At 46.2% G+C, this 11,605-nt stretch overlaps 1 protein-coding gene across 1 annotated transcript in view; it reads left to right on the forward strand.

Annotated features, from left to right (window-relative positions):
- The window catches only part of St6galnac5 (ST6 N-acetylgalactosaminide alpha-2,6-sialyltransferase 5), a 134,213-nt gene extending 124,462 nt beyond the window's left edge, over positions 1–9,751 (forward strand). Inside the window, exon 5 of the mRNA XM_050149545.1 lies at positions 8,002–9,751. Coding sequence (XP_050005502.1) covers positions 8,002–8,233 — 232 coding nt within the window. The 3' untranslated portion in view covers positions 8,234–9,751. The remainder of the gene's footprint in view (positions 1–8,001) is intronic.
- Positions 9,752–11,605: the final 1,854 nt, after the last annotated feature.

The following is an 11,605-nucleotide window of genomic DNA, read 5'->3' on the forward strand; positions in this document are numbered from 1 at the left end:
CCCCCCCCCCCCCAGGTCTGGCTTCTCTGGTCCTGTCTCTCCACCCACACAGATTTATTTCAGCCATGCAGAGAATCTTGCCAGAGAGCTGACCCTACAGACACCCTCCCTGCCCTCAGCGTGGAGGTTGCACTTCTTCCTTCCTTCATTGACCTGGAAACTGCTGCCTCTTCCCTAAGGGATGGTTTCTATTTCCTGTGCACACACCCCAAGCCAGCCCTGAGCTTAGAATAAACACACGGTTTAATTCATCAACTCGGGGGATAATCTGAAGTATAACGCTGGTTCCAATATTTTACTAAGGAAGCCACAGACCTGCATCAGCTGGCCAGTCAAAATCCAGGAGCTGGTAAGGGACCAAAGCAGGATTTGAACCGATATCTGCCAGCCTGAAGAGCCCACATTGTTAACCCTTTGTCTTCCTGTTTAGCCATGATAGCCCCAGGAGTCAGTCCTGCGGGCTCACTTACTGTACCTTGACTCTGCCCAGCTCACTAAAGGTTTCTCCAGCTCCTTCGTGTACCCACCTGCTCCTTAAGAGGAGGCAGTGATGTCTCAGTCCCCATTTGCATCTTTAGGTCTTGCTGCCACATCCAGAGCATGGGGTGTATTCAGTATAAACCAGTTCATTGACAAACCAAAAGACTTTCCCTTGGCAGTTTACGAATTTGATTTGAGGCTAAGAGATGGCTCAGCGGTGAGGAACACATACTGTTCTTTCAGAGAACCTGAATTTGGTTCCCCAAGACCCACAGCAGGTGGCTCACAACCTCCTGTAACTCTAGCTCTAAGGTTCCAACACCTCTGGCCTCCACAGGCACCGTCACGCATGACACATACATTTAGACATACATACATTAAAAATAAACCTTGAGGAAAAAGGAGTTTGATTCAAAACATGCATTGCAAGTCAAATGAAAGGGGCAATTAGCAAACGGTCCATGCACACTCATTGCCAAGGAGGCTAGCATCCCATCCTCGGGGAGGGGCTTGATTGCCAACCCCCACCCCTCCTCCCTGGTCAGACTTCATAACCATCAGAGTTCAGAAAGCTGGAGAGAATTAACGGTGCGCTGCCCCAGTGACAGCATCAGAATCTATTGTTCTGTGTACAACAGACCCTAAGTCATGCCGTCTCCAGACCGGGAGCCAATGCACCATAAATCGCAGGAGATCCCTGTTATCATTGCTTTCTAAACTAAATCATGATGAGTATTTTTAATCTCATTTTCCTTTGCAAATTATTTGCGATAATAATGGGCTAAGCATTTAAATTCTACCCAATAATCTTATTTCCGGTCATACTTAGCACATTACCGAGTTTACAACTCTCTGTTAGCCGTCATTTCTTATTAATTAGTGGAGCAATGAGTCAGGGTGATCACCGTCATGGAACTAAATTAATACCTCATCCATAATGTGAAGGACATCTCAAAGGTATCGTGAATACCGGAGAGTTGATTCTGCTAGAATTATTAGCTAGTGAACATGAAAGCTGCCAGCAGAAGCGACAGGGACGGTTCTGACTCGGCAATAGTCCCCTGAGTAGAACCTGACACTTACAGGGGGCAGGTATGGCACGGAACGCCACCTGTGTGCCTCACGCCCAGTGAAGCATGAAACTGCAGCGTGCCTCCTCCTGGCCGCTCACAGCTGCCTCCACCTTTGCCACAGCCTGGCTAACTCTTGCCTGACACTGACTGTTTCCTTGGCCTGCTGTCTCCTTGGGGTGGATTGCTCTGAGACATCATGGTGCCATCTAAGAGTCAGGGTGGGGGCTCAGGAGAGCCCAGTGGCTTGCTCTCCTGTGCAGGCTAGGCAGCTGGCTTTGGGTGCCCCATGCTCCCCAGATGCAGTGGTGATACCACAGGCTTCTGAGGTAGTCAGCTAATGTCTTGCAGAAGAGGGTACTCAGTAGGAAATGCAGGGTCCCATGGGCAGAGGTGTTTTTCTCTAAAGGGCTCTGGGGCAGGCCGGCTGAAGAGTCAGCCACCCAGGCACATAGCCACTGTCAATCTTCAACTGTTTCCTGAGTAGCAGACACCCTGGGTTCTCCCCAAACACAGGAGTATGTCTAGAAAGTTCCGAGACTCCAGGGGACAGGGAAATGTGTTTTCAGGCTGATTTTGATGACGCAGACAGTTGTGAAGCAATATTAGACAAAAGGTATGGCCTACTGTTGATGAGTCGGGTAGATTCCCTGGCTTTCTTCAGCTTGTCCTGTCATCTCTGTGCCCGGAGGGGAGGCTGTTTCCTTCCTCTGGGCTGAAAGCTCTATGGTCTACTTTACACGAAGGTCAAGAATTCTCTGAAGAGCCCTTCATGGGGGGAGGGCAAGGAAAAAATGACTTTGCTTCTGCCGTCTTTTCTACACGAAGACGTCACATTTTGAGGTAGACTTTTCTGAACCCCTGAGTTGAAGTATCCCTCCTGGGCACTTCAATATTATGATATCCCCCTGATTATTCAGATTACCTACAAAATACTTTTTTAAAAAATGGAACATTGCAAACCCCTCGTGATATAGATGGATAGATAGCTCAGTCAGTGTCGCCTTGGGCTGGGGTGGATAGCTCAGCCAGTGTCCTCTTGGGCTGGGTGAATGGCTTAGCCAGTAAAATACCTGCTGGTAAGCATGAGGACCCAAGTTGGAGCCTCAGAACCCACGAGGGGACATAGGTGTTCTGGCACAAGCTTGCAATCCCAGGACTGAAGAGCAGAGACCATGGATGCCCAGGGCTTCCTTACTATCCAGCCTCACCTGCTTGGTGTGCTCCAGGCCAGTGAGAGCCTGTGTCTCAAAAAAAAAAAAAAAATAAAGTGGAAGACACCAGAAGAATGGCAGCTGAGTTTGTCCTCTATCCTCGACAAACATGGTGGCACCTGTGAGATCATGCAACACACACACACACACACACACACACCTCCTCTACCCTGACTGTATGAATAGAAAAATATCCTAAAGAGTTTGTTTTGTTTGTTTTAAAATCCATACATGAGATGATTTTTTTCATTCAACAACCTATCTGTTTAAAACAATTTTAGATTTGCACAAAAGCTGCCAGAGTAGTGCATAGAGTCCATTTGCCCTTCGCCTATCTGTTCTGTGCTGAGGTTTTGCATAACTGTGATCTGATTGCCAAAACTGAGACATTAGCATCAGTGGGACTCTCCATTAAACTCCAGACTTCAGTGAGACCTCATGTGGCTCTGCTAATAGCCTCTATCTCCTCCGAGAGCCGGTTCAGGATTTCAGCACCCTTGCCCACCCTGCCTTCGGTCTCTGCAGGACAGTACTGCTCGGTGCTCAGGCACTATGTAGAGTTCCCCAAGCATTGAACTTATGGGATATTTCCCTGTGATTAGCTTGATGCTAATCCTGGGAAAGGGACCACAGATATTGTAAGCCCTATGAGCATCTCCTACCAAACTGTACATGGTGGCACCATGTCTCTTACTAGTGATGCTAAGGCAGGATACCTGGGGACATAATGTCCTCTGCCTGGAGATCTGAAGGTCTTAGCCTTTGCCAACATTTTGGAGCCACCTCGTGTGTCTCTTCAAGATATGAAGGAAAGAAGGGGCTTCTTATTGGCCTTTTGGGAGGTAACCTGAGAGCCACTCAAATGGTACAAATGGCTAATTCTGGGATAATTAATTGCTTCTCTCCCTTGAGGACCCTGTATGCATGCTGGGCAATGTCTTCCTTTCCCTGTGCTCTCCTGAAGAGCACACACCCCTACTTGAGCGTGTGTTACTTTCTTCTGAGTGCCTCTCCTTCCTTTAATCCACATGCTTAAGCCTGCATTAAAAACACCGATAATAATACCATCAGCGTTACTTGCCTAAACTGGTGAGTCCTGAAATTCCTTACAGCATCACAGCCATGAATCCTGTTTGGCCTGAGCTGAGGGCCCTTTAAGTTACCAGGGAAACTCCTCAAGCTGGAGAGGTTGGAATGTGGACCAGAGTCTCTGTCCTCTCGCTGGTGACAATCATTTGATTGGCGGGATTCCTGCTGAATTTATCCATTGTACAGTGAATAATTTTATGTGGTCATTAACACATAGCCTGAGGGAGATAGATTAAGATCATGCTATTTCTCTCATCTCTTTCCTATGAATGGTTTGTTGGCACACCTTGCTTTCAACAACCACCATGCTGTCCTGGGAGGGATTTTGTATCTCCTCATTTTTTCTTTTTTTTTAAATTTTTTATTTTTTTATATGTGTGGCTGTTTTTTTTTAAAGATATTTATTTATTTATTATGTATACAATATTCTGTGTGTGTGTATGCCTGCAGGCCAGAAGAGGGCACCAGACCTCATTACAGATGGTTGTGAGCCACCATGTGGTTGCTGGAAATTGAATTCAGGACCTTTGGAAGAGCAGGCAATGCTCTTAACCTCTGAGCCATCTCTCCAGTCCCCTCTCCTCAATTTTTCTATACTTATTAATTGGAATTCTCTCAAAATGGCTGCCTACTTCTCCATTTGTTAACTCTTTATTGCAATCCTCATGGGACTGTAGATATTCATTTTGCCTCGTGAGTTTGATTATCCAATATTGCTGCTACTTATTTTGATGCTCAAACTTAAAGATGCTTCAAAAGCCATTTGTGCTGGGACCTCTCTGTATGACTCAAACCAGAATGATCCCGTCAGCACTGCACGCTAGTTCCTTCGCTCTCCTCACCTGCTCTCTCTAAAAAGAAAAAAAAAAAAAAAAAGAGCAAACCAATCCTCCTTCGGTTGCTCTGTAGAACTCACTGTGGGCTTTGGGGAGTTACGGCAGGGAGGGGAACTTACTCTGGACCCATCTGCCGCAGCCCAGCCTCTTCTATTTCCCTGGCCCCAGACACGGAGTCCAGCACCGCATCCCTTTGAGTACAACCTTTGTTTATGGAAATTCACAGACAGTGATGGTTTTCACGGGGTGAGAACAGGTAGAGGAAAAGGCGTATTGGAGATGCGACAAACAAGCTTACAACCTGAAGCAAGGGAGGACTTTCTGAAGGGAAAGGTAGACTCCCATCCGAGAGGGCAGGTCCTACCCTGCCTCAGCTCTGCATTCCCAAGGCCAGCTAAGGGCTCTGCAATTCTTTGGACAAAGTGTTCAAAGATGAAAACAACTTCACTTACATGAGTGGCCACTTGCACACCTCTGAAACCACGGTACCCAAATCCATAAATCTAGTCTCCCTGTAGGTGGTCAATATGGAACCCAATAGGCTTTCATTCAAAGTGATGGTCCTCTTGGATAAGGAAATTGATCCCTAGCATCCGCTAGCTGACTTCCCATTACCCTCTATTCCCAGCTGCTCCATCCATCACATGATATTTTTAGAAACCTAATTGTTTCTTTAGAAGATTGGTGCCAATAAGATGCCTAAAACCTAGGTGAATCACATTTAAAAAGCTGATTTGATATGAAAGAGAAGATTAGCCCCTGTAATAGCGTGGCAGAATGAATTTGGCAGCCTTCCCCAGTCATGCTATATGACCCTGCAGGGATGGATTTCACACATCTATCCCTTGTTATTTTGTTTGCTTGTTTGAGATTTGATTTATTTACTTATTGCTGGTGTTTTATGTTTGCTTTATAGAAGGTGCCCCTCTATAATCCAGGCTAGCCTGGAACTCACAGTGATTCTCCTGCCTCATCCTCTTAAGTGCTGTAACTACAGGCATGGTTCACGGTGAAAGCTCTCTGTCCCTTTGCTTGTTGTTTATAGGTAGTGGACTGTTCCAACCCGAGTTTTCTCCATCGTGACTCTTCTGTGTTAGAAATGTTTTCTACTGAAATGCACTCTGTTCCAAGCCCTCCTAGGGTAGGGAGTCGTTAAAATCTGCAGACTGAAGGGGCAGGTGAGCAGCCCCTGACCCAAGTCAGGCTTATCTTAGAGATGCAAAGGGTTAACCAAGCACAGCATCTGGGCTAGCATGAAGAAAACACATCTCTCTCCCTGGAACAACTTTAACCTAAGAGGAGAAGCTGCCCAGGGGTTTATTGTTGTCAGAGCCACAGAGTTGACACCTCCCCTGATAAAAGACTTGGTTTTCTGACTCCAGGAAGACTGACTGTAACTCTAAAACTCATTTGAGTATTGATCTCCTCCAAAGAAAAAGAACAGGAGGGTAGCTAGCAGGGGGGAGCATCTGGGGGATAGCTGCTGTCTTAGAGGAAGGCCCTCAGGCATCAGGTTTTGAAAAACAACTGCAGAGTCTTACTGAGCAGCCTGCTCCTTCCTCTAGCAGGAGTGTCTGACCTACTGACCTTGTGACATGCCATTGTGGTCTACACATGTGTTAGGCTGTAGTCACAGCTATCTTGGGATACACATGGCAGCAGACTGGACATTTCTAGTGGCTCAGAACAGCAAAGGTTGTCTGATACAAGCCTTGATGGAGCCAGTTGTCTACTGTTCAGACCCGGAAGGAGTGGGAGCACTATTCTAGAATGGAGACAAGCCTAACACCAGAGCACATGGTTCTCTTTATAACAAGGTACCCCCTCCCAACACAGGCACACGTATGTTAGAACTGGGTCTACCACCTTGAAGAAATTGATCAAATATTCCTTTCTGAGGCAGAGATGGGGGATATAGTATAAACATGCTAAGACTGTCGGTCTCCCCTGAAGTGATGGGAGAGTTGGGAATTTCTAGACCAAGAGACACTAGACGCTGGACATAGGGTCCATCTACAAAACTAAGAATAAAGCAGTGACTGCCTGCCGGCTGTCTTCTTTTTACTCCATGAAATCAGACTTAGAGTCAGCAGAGGACAAATTTTCTGTAGTGATGTGGCATGCAACTGCTCACTCTACCCAAGGACAGAGACTCAAACATTGCTTATTACCTCCGTACTAGGCCCAGTCCCAGAAACGAGATAAATCTCTCTCCTCGCAGCAGACAATAGGTAGGTAAGCAAGAGTAGCTTCAAGGAGATTAATTCACCAAGGAAACTGACAGGTGAGCGAAGGGGACAGAAGGTGAGGATTCAAGGAGTGTCTTAGTTATTGTCCTATAGCTATGATGCGACACCATGACTAAGGCAGCTCAGAACCGAAAGTTTCAGGGGTTAGTCCATGACCATCATGGCAGGAAGCATGGTAACATGCAGGCAGACATGGTGCTGAAGCAGTAGCTGAGAGCTTATATCCTGGTCCATAAACAGGAAGCAGAGAGAGTGAGACTGCACCTGGCCTGGGCTTTTGAAGCCTTACCCCTTCTCCCCACCCCCAGTGACACACTCTCTCCAACAAGGCCACACCCCCTAATCCTAATCAGCCCGCCAACTGGGACCCAAACCTTCAAATATCTGCCCCCATGGGGATCATTCATATTCAAACCACCACATGGAGGGTGCGTTTGATTTCCAACAGGGAGAAGGAGGAACTCACAAGGAAGATTCCAGACAGTGGCCTTCCTCAAGGGCAAAGGCTCTGCCTTAGGGACAAAGTGGGTACAGCTGACAGTCAGAAGTTCAGTGTGCCTGAAGCAGAGCGAGCAAGGCTGGGGTGGCTTAGAGCAGGGCTCCAGAGAGGAGCCAGGGCATGGACTGTCCTTGAAATCCTGCTCACTGGGAAGCCCCTGTGGATATAGGATGCTGCAGAGGCAGGCAGACAGACTGGTTTTGGTTTGGTTTCTGAAGCGTTCTGGCTGTGGGGAACTAGAAACGTTAGTGTCACGACTCATGTATGTTGTGCCTAAAGCAGGAGACCTGAACATCCAACAGTACATGCCCAAGCTCTCTGAGGCCACACTTGTTTTACAGCCTCAAAACCCTTTGTGTTCTCTTATTGCCCCCACACCAGGAAAACTGTCGGCTGAAGTTCATTTGATGAGAAAATCTGATTTATGTTTATGAGTTTATAAGAGTAACATCCTTCTTGAATTGGACAATTAAAAAAAGCACGTTTTATGTTGTGTGTGGTTTGGGTTTTCATTTTGTTTCTGCTCTCTTCTGCTTTAATAGTGATCTCCCCTTCCTCCCACAGGGATCCTAAGCACCCTTCAGTACCTTATCATTACTATGAGCCTTCTGGACCCGATGAATGTACAATGTACCTCTCGCACGAGCGAGGACGCAAGGGCAGTCACCACCGTTTCATCACAGAGAAACGGGTGTTTAAGAACTGGGCACGGACATTCAACATTCGCTTTTTCCAGCCAGACTGGAAACCAGAGCCACCTGCTGTGAATCACGCTGAGGAGAAGCCTGTGTTCTGAGGTTTGAACGCCATCAGCCCCCAGAGGAAGGACTTGAACTCCAGGCCGGGAATGGGAGCTGGACAGTGGTGCGGTTCAGCACCATGGACAGAACCCCACGGCCCAAGACCAGCACATCCTCATGAGTACCGATTCAGCGACACTGCCATGGCGGCTAGGAACACTCCAGGGTGGAAGTATTGCCTTCGAAACCGAAACAGGAGCAGCCCAACACCTTTAATTGCATTTCTTTACAGATGTCCACGTCAAAAGACTTTTCTATCAGGTTATAGCCTAACCTGACCAATAATTGGTGTCATTTGTCACACTCTGTGATTTGTAAAGGCCTGAAAGAACGAACATGATTCTGAAGAGCACATCTCCAACGATTTTCATAAAGAAAATGTCTGCTATTTATTTATTGAGAGTTTTTTAGTGTACTCTAGGCAGTATTTTTATAGATTATGATTATGTGGCGATTTATGCTCCCGACTCTTTAGTCCTGAATGGTGGTTGGAATGTGTAGAATCAGGCCGAGGACTTACGGAATTCACAATGCTTGTTATTAGTCTGCAATCAGTGTTGGACGTGGAAATGTGCAGCATTGTTTGAACCCCTCGGCTTCAGGCAAATTGCTCTTTCAAAACAAGAACAGCTAGAACACTTTCTGATGTACATAAATGTTCAAAAGAACAAAACTGAAAACCAAAAACTACATTATTAAAACAAAGAGATGCTAAGGATAGGAGCTTAAAGATACAGCAGCTCTCTTCAGTAGTAACTGGTACAAGTAATTTCTCTTTAAGTTCTGCTTTCCTTGTCTTTACAATGCACCAGAAGATCCCCTGAGTTCCTCTTGCGAATCTAAGAATGTAGGAGCCTCTCGCTGTGAGGATTAGACATGTGGGATGACGGAACTCCAACAGTAGCTGGAAACGGTAAGTCAGGGTGAAGATGTTAGGGTCCCCCGGGTAGGAATCAGTTTTCTTCATTGGCCTCTCTTGTCTAAACACTATCCCTTGCCTCTCTAAGAAAGTGAGAGGAGCGAGTGGCGGAGGCTTCTGAGTGTTCCCTGACTATGAGTGCCAAGAGCTGCCCTTTCTTGAGAAGAGAACAGAAAGACATTCCCCGTCTCCCAGCTCACTGTCCCACGGACCGTTCTGACCCACGCACTGGCTGCAAGTCTTTGGATGTGAAGGACTCCTCCCTCACCCACTTCATTCAAAACCAAGGTAGATAGGATGACGGATTTTCATTTTAAAAAGGTATGCTGCTCAGAAAAGTAAGAATATGCTAGGCTTTTCCTTGCACGCTACCAAAGGAGCATCAGTGTCTCTGATGACAGATTTGAAGGCAGCCGCTAATGTCATGAGGGAACAGGCACTGCTTTTACAATCAGGACAGGGCTTGGATTACAGGTGTCTCACATCACAGCTCTTTCCCCTCTTCTTAATTAGTGATAATGTCCCTTTCCCTTTCACTCAGTAGAACTATTAATTGTGCAGAGTACCATTGTGGAGATACAAATGCAGCCCAGGTATCCAGACAGCAAAAACAAAGTATTATTGTAGTATAGCTTGAGTTATTAAAAGTCAGTTTAAAAAAATGAAATTGCTGTCTAAGGCTTCGTGGATTCATTCCTCAAGTGTCTTCTGGGTTTTTGTAGGAAAATGAATTTTATCCTACCACAGCATGGCCCCTGAGCAGTGTTTTTATGAACACAAGAAGAAGGGTGTGAATAACACATGATTGATTGACAGATCACCTTCACAATCCCTTGAAGAGATCATTTGTTGAAATCTAAGTGGCTCCTTTGACAATTCCTGTACTTAGGGAAATTTGGAAAAGCATGCCTGCAGGAATGTAGCTCTATCACCTGGCCTACTATTGCACACATTTGAGTATCGTTAGGTTATGTGGTTTTCCTTTTTAAAAGGAAGAGAACCCATAAAGAACATCAAGACAAGACCATCTTTTGTTTCCTCCTCTCAAATATGCAAAGGAATGAGAGGCAACCAAACTCTCCCAGAATGCAGCTACAATATGTGACTTCATACACACGCGCGCACACACATACACACACACACATATTCTTTTCAAAAACATGGTGTAGCTAAGTGTAAGAAATTATCACTTGGGTCATGGTTTTACTGCAGCATTAAAGAAAACGCCGAGAGCGCTGCTGCCTCGTGCTGATGGACCTGGTTGTGGGCAATTGAGCTCATGTCTTGCCACTGTCATTCCCCAACTGTCAGACTTAATGCCATTCAACACCATTAAACAGAAACTCTGATATAAAAGACACAAAAGCCTGTTTACAGACATCACGATTTCAGGCGATCTGAAGCGTCTGTCATACTTGGTATGTTACACACCTTTTTCTTCTCTCCCCAGTGGCATCATTGGACTCCTCCTGGCTTTTGAGACCACAGTAATACGATGCCACAGCTGGCCGATCCCTGGCTTCTGTTATTTCAACACAAGAGCATTTGGCAGAGGCCATTACAATAGATAGCCATTATGGGCAAAGATACAGGAATCCACAAACAAAATCAATCACTTCAAATGGCCCATAAAAAGAGGAATTGCACATTTAGTATTCTACAGTAAATATTCACCCAAGAAAGCGCACATTAAAAGAACATTAGGAGGTAAATATTCAGTGTGCTGCGTGGGGACTCGGTTGTGTGCTTCCCATTCCCAGGAATGGGCATTAGGGAGCTAAGCCCCTCACTTGTTCACCCCGCTCTTTACTCCTTTTTACTCTTTCCTCTTTACAGAAGCAGATAGATTCAGGGACAAACAGGTTCTAAGAGCACAGAGTTCAGTGCTTCATGAAATGAAATAAAAACAAACAACAAAGTCCTGCACCTGAAGGGCAAGCTGTGTGGCCTCTTGGAGTCCTTAGATTACGGCCAGATTCGTGTTCCAGAGACGGGGCACCTGTCTTTCAATCCTCCCTGTCTCTAAGCCATCCAAACTACATCAGAGTGGACATAGATGATCTCATATTGAAATAAACACTATATTTCAAATTTCAAAGGACTTTTTAGATGGCAAGTGGACGGTAGGAAGTGAAAGGCAATGCAGAGATGCTGTTAGGATGAAGACGGCACTGTTTAAATACCTACGGACCTGTTCTGTACTCTCCAGACATTTGCCCTGGGTGGGTGACCCAGGGTCTCCCGGAGGGAATCCTGCCCTGACAGAAGACCCAAGCGCCTCCCCTGGTTGGCCCATTCCACAGCAGTTAGACTTCATTCCTCATCGTGTTCCTCTCGAGCCCCCGTCTCTTTACCATTAACCTCTCCACACCCTTGTGTCTTCTAAAGCCTCCAGTGCTGTGGTAGGGAGGTCCTCCCGGTGGGCTGTTAACTCCAGACCTGTCTAGGA

The sequence above is a fragment of the Alexandromys fortis genome, unplaced genomic scaffold (genome assembly GCF_014885135.2).
Source record: "Alexandromys fortis isolate MF-2015 unplaced genomic scaffold, M_Fortis_MF-2015_v1.1 scaffold_68, whole genome shotgun sequence".
NCBI classification, from domain to species: Eukaryota; Metazoa; Chordata; class Mammalia; order Rodentia; family Cricetidae; genus Alexandromys; species Alexandromys fortis.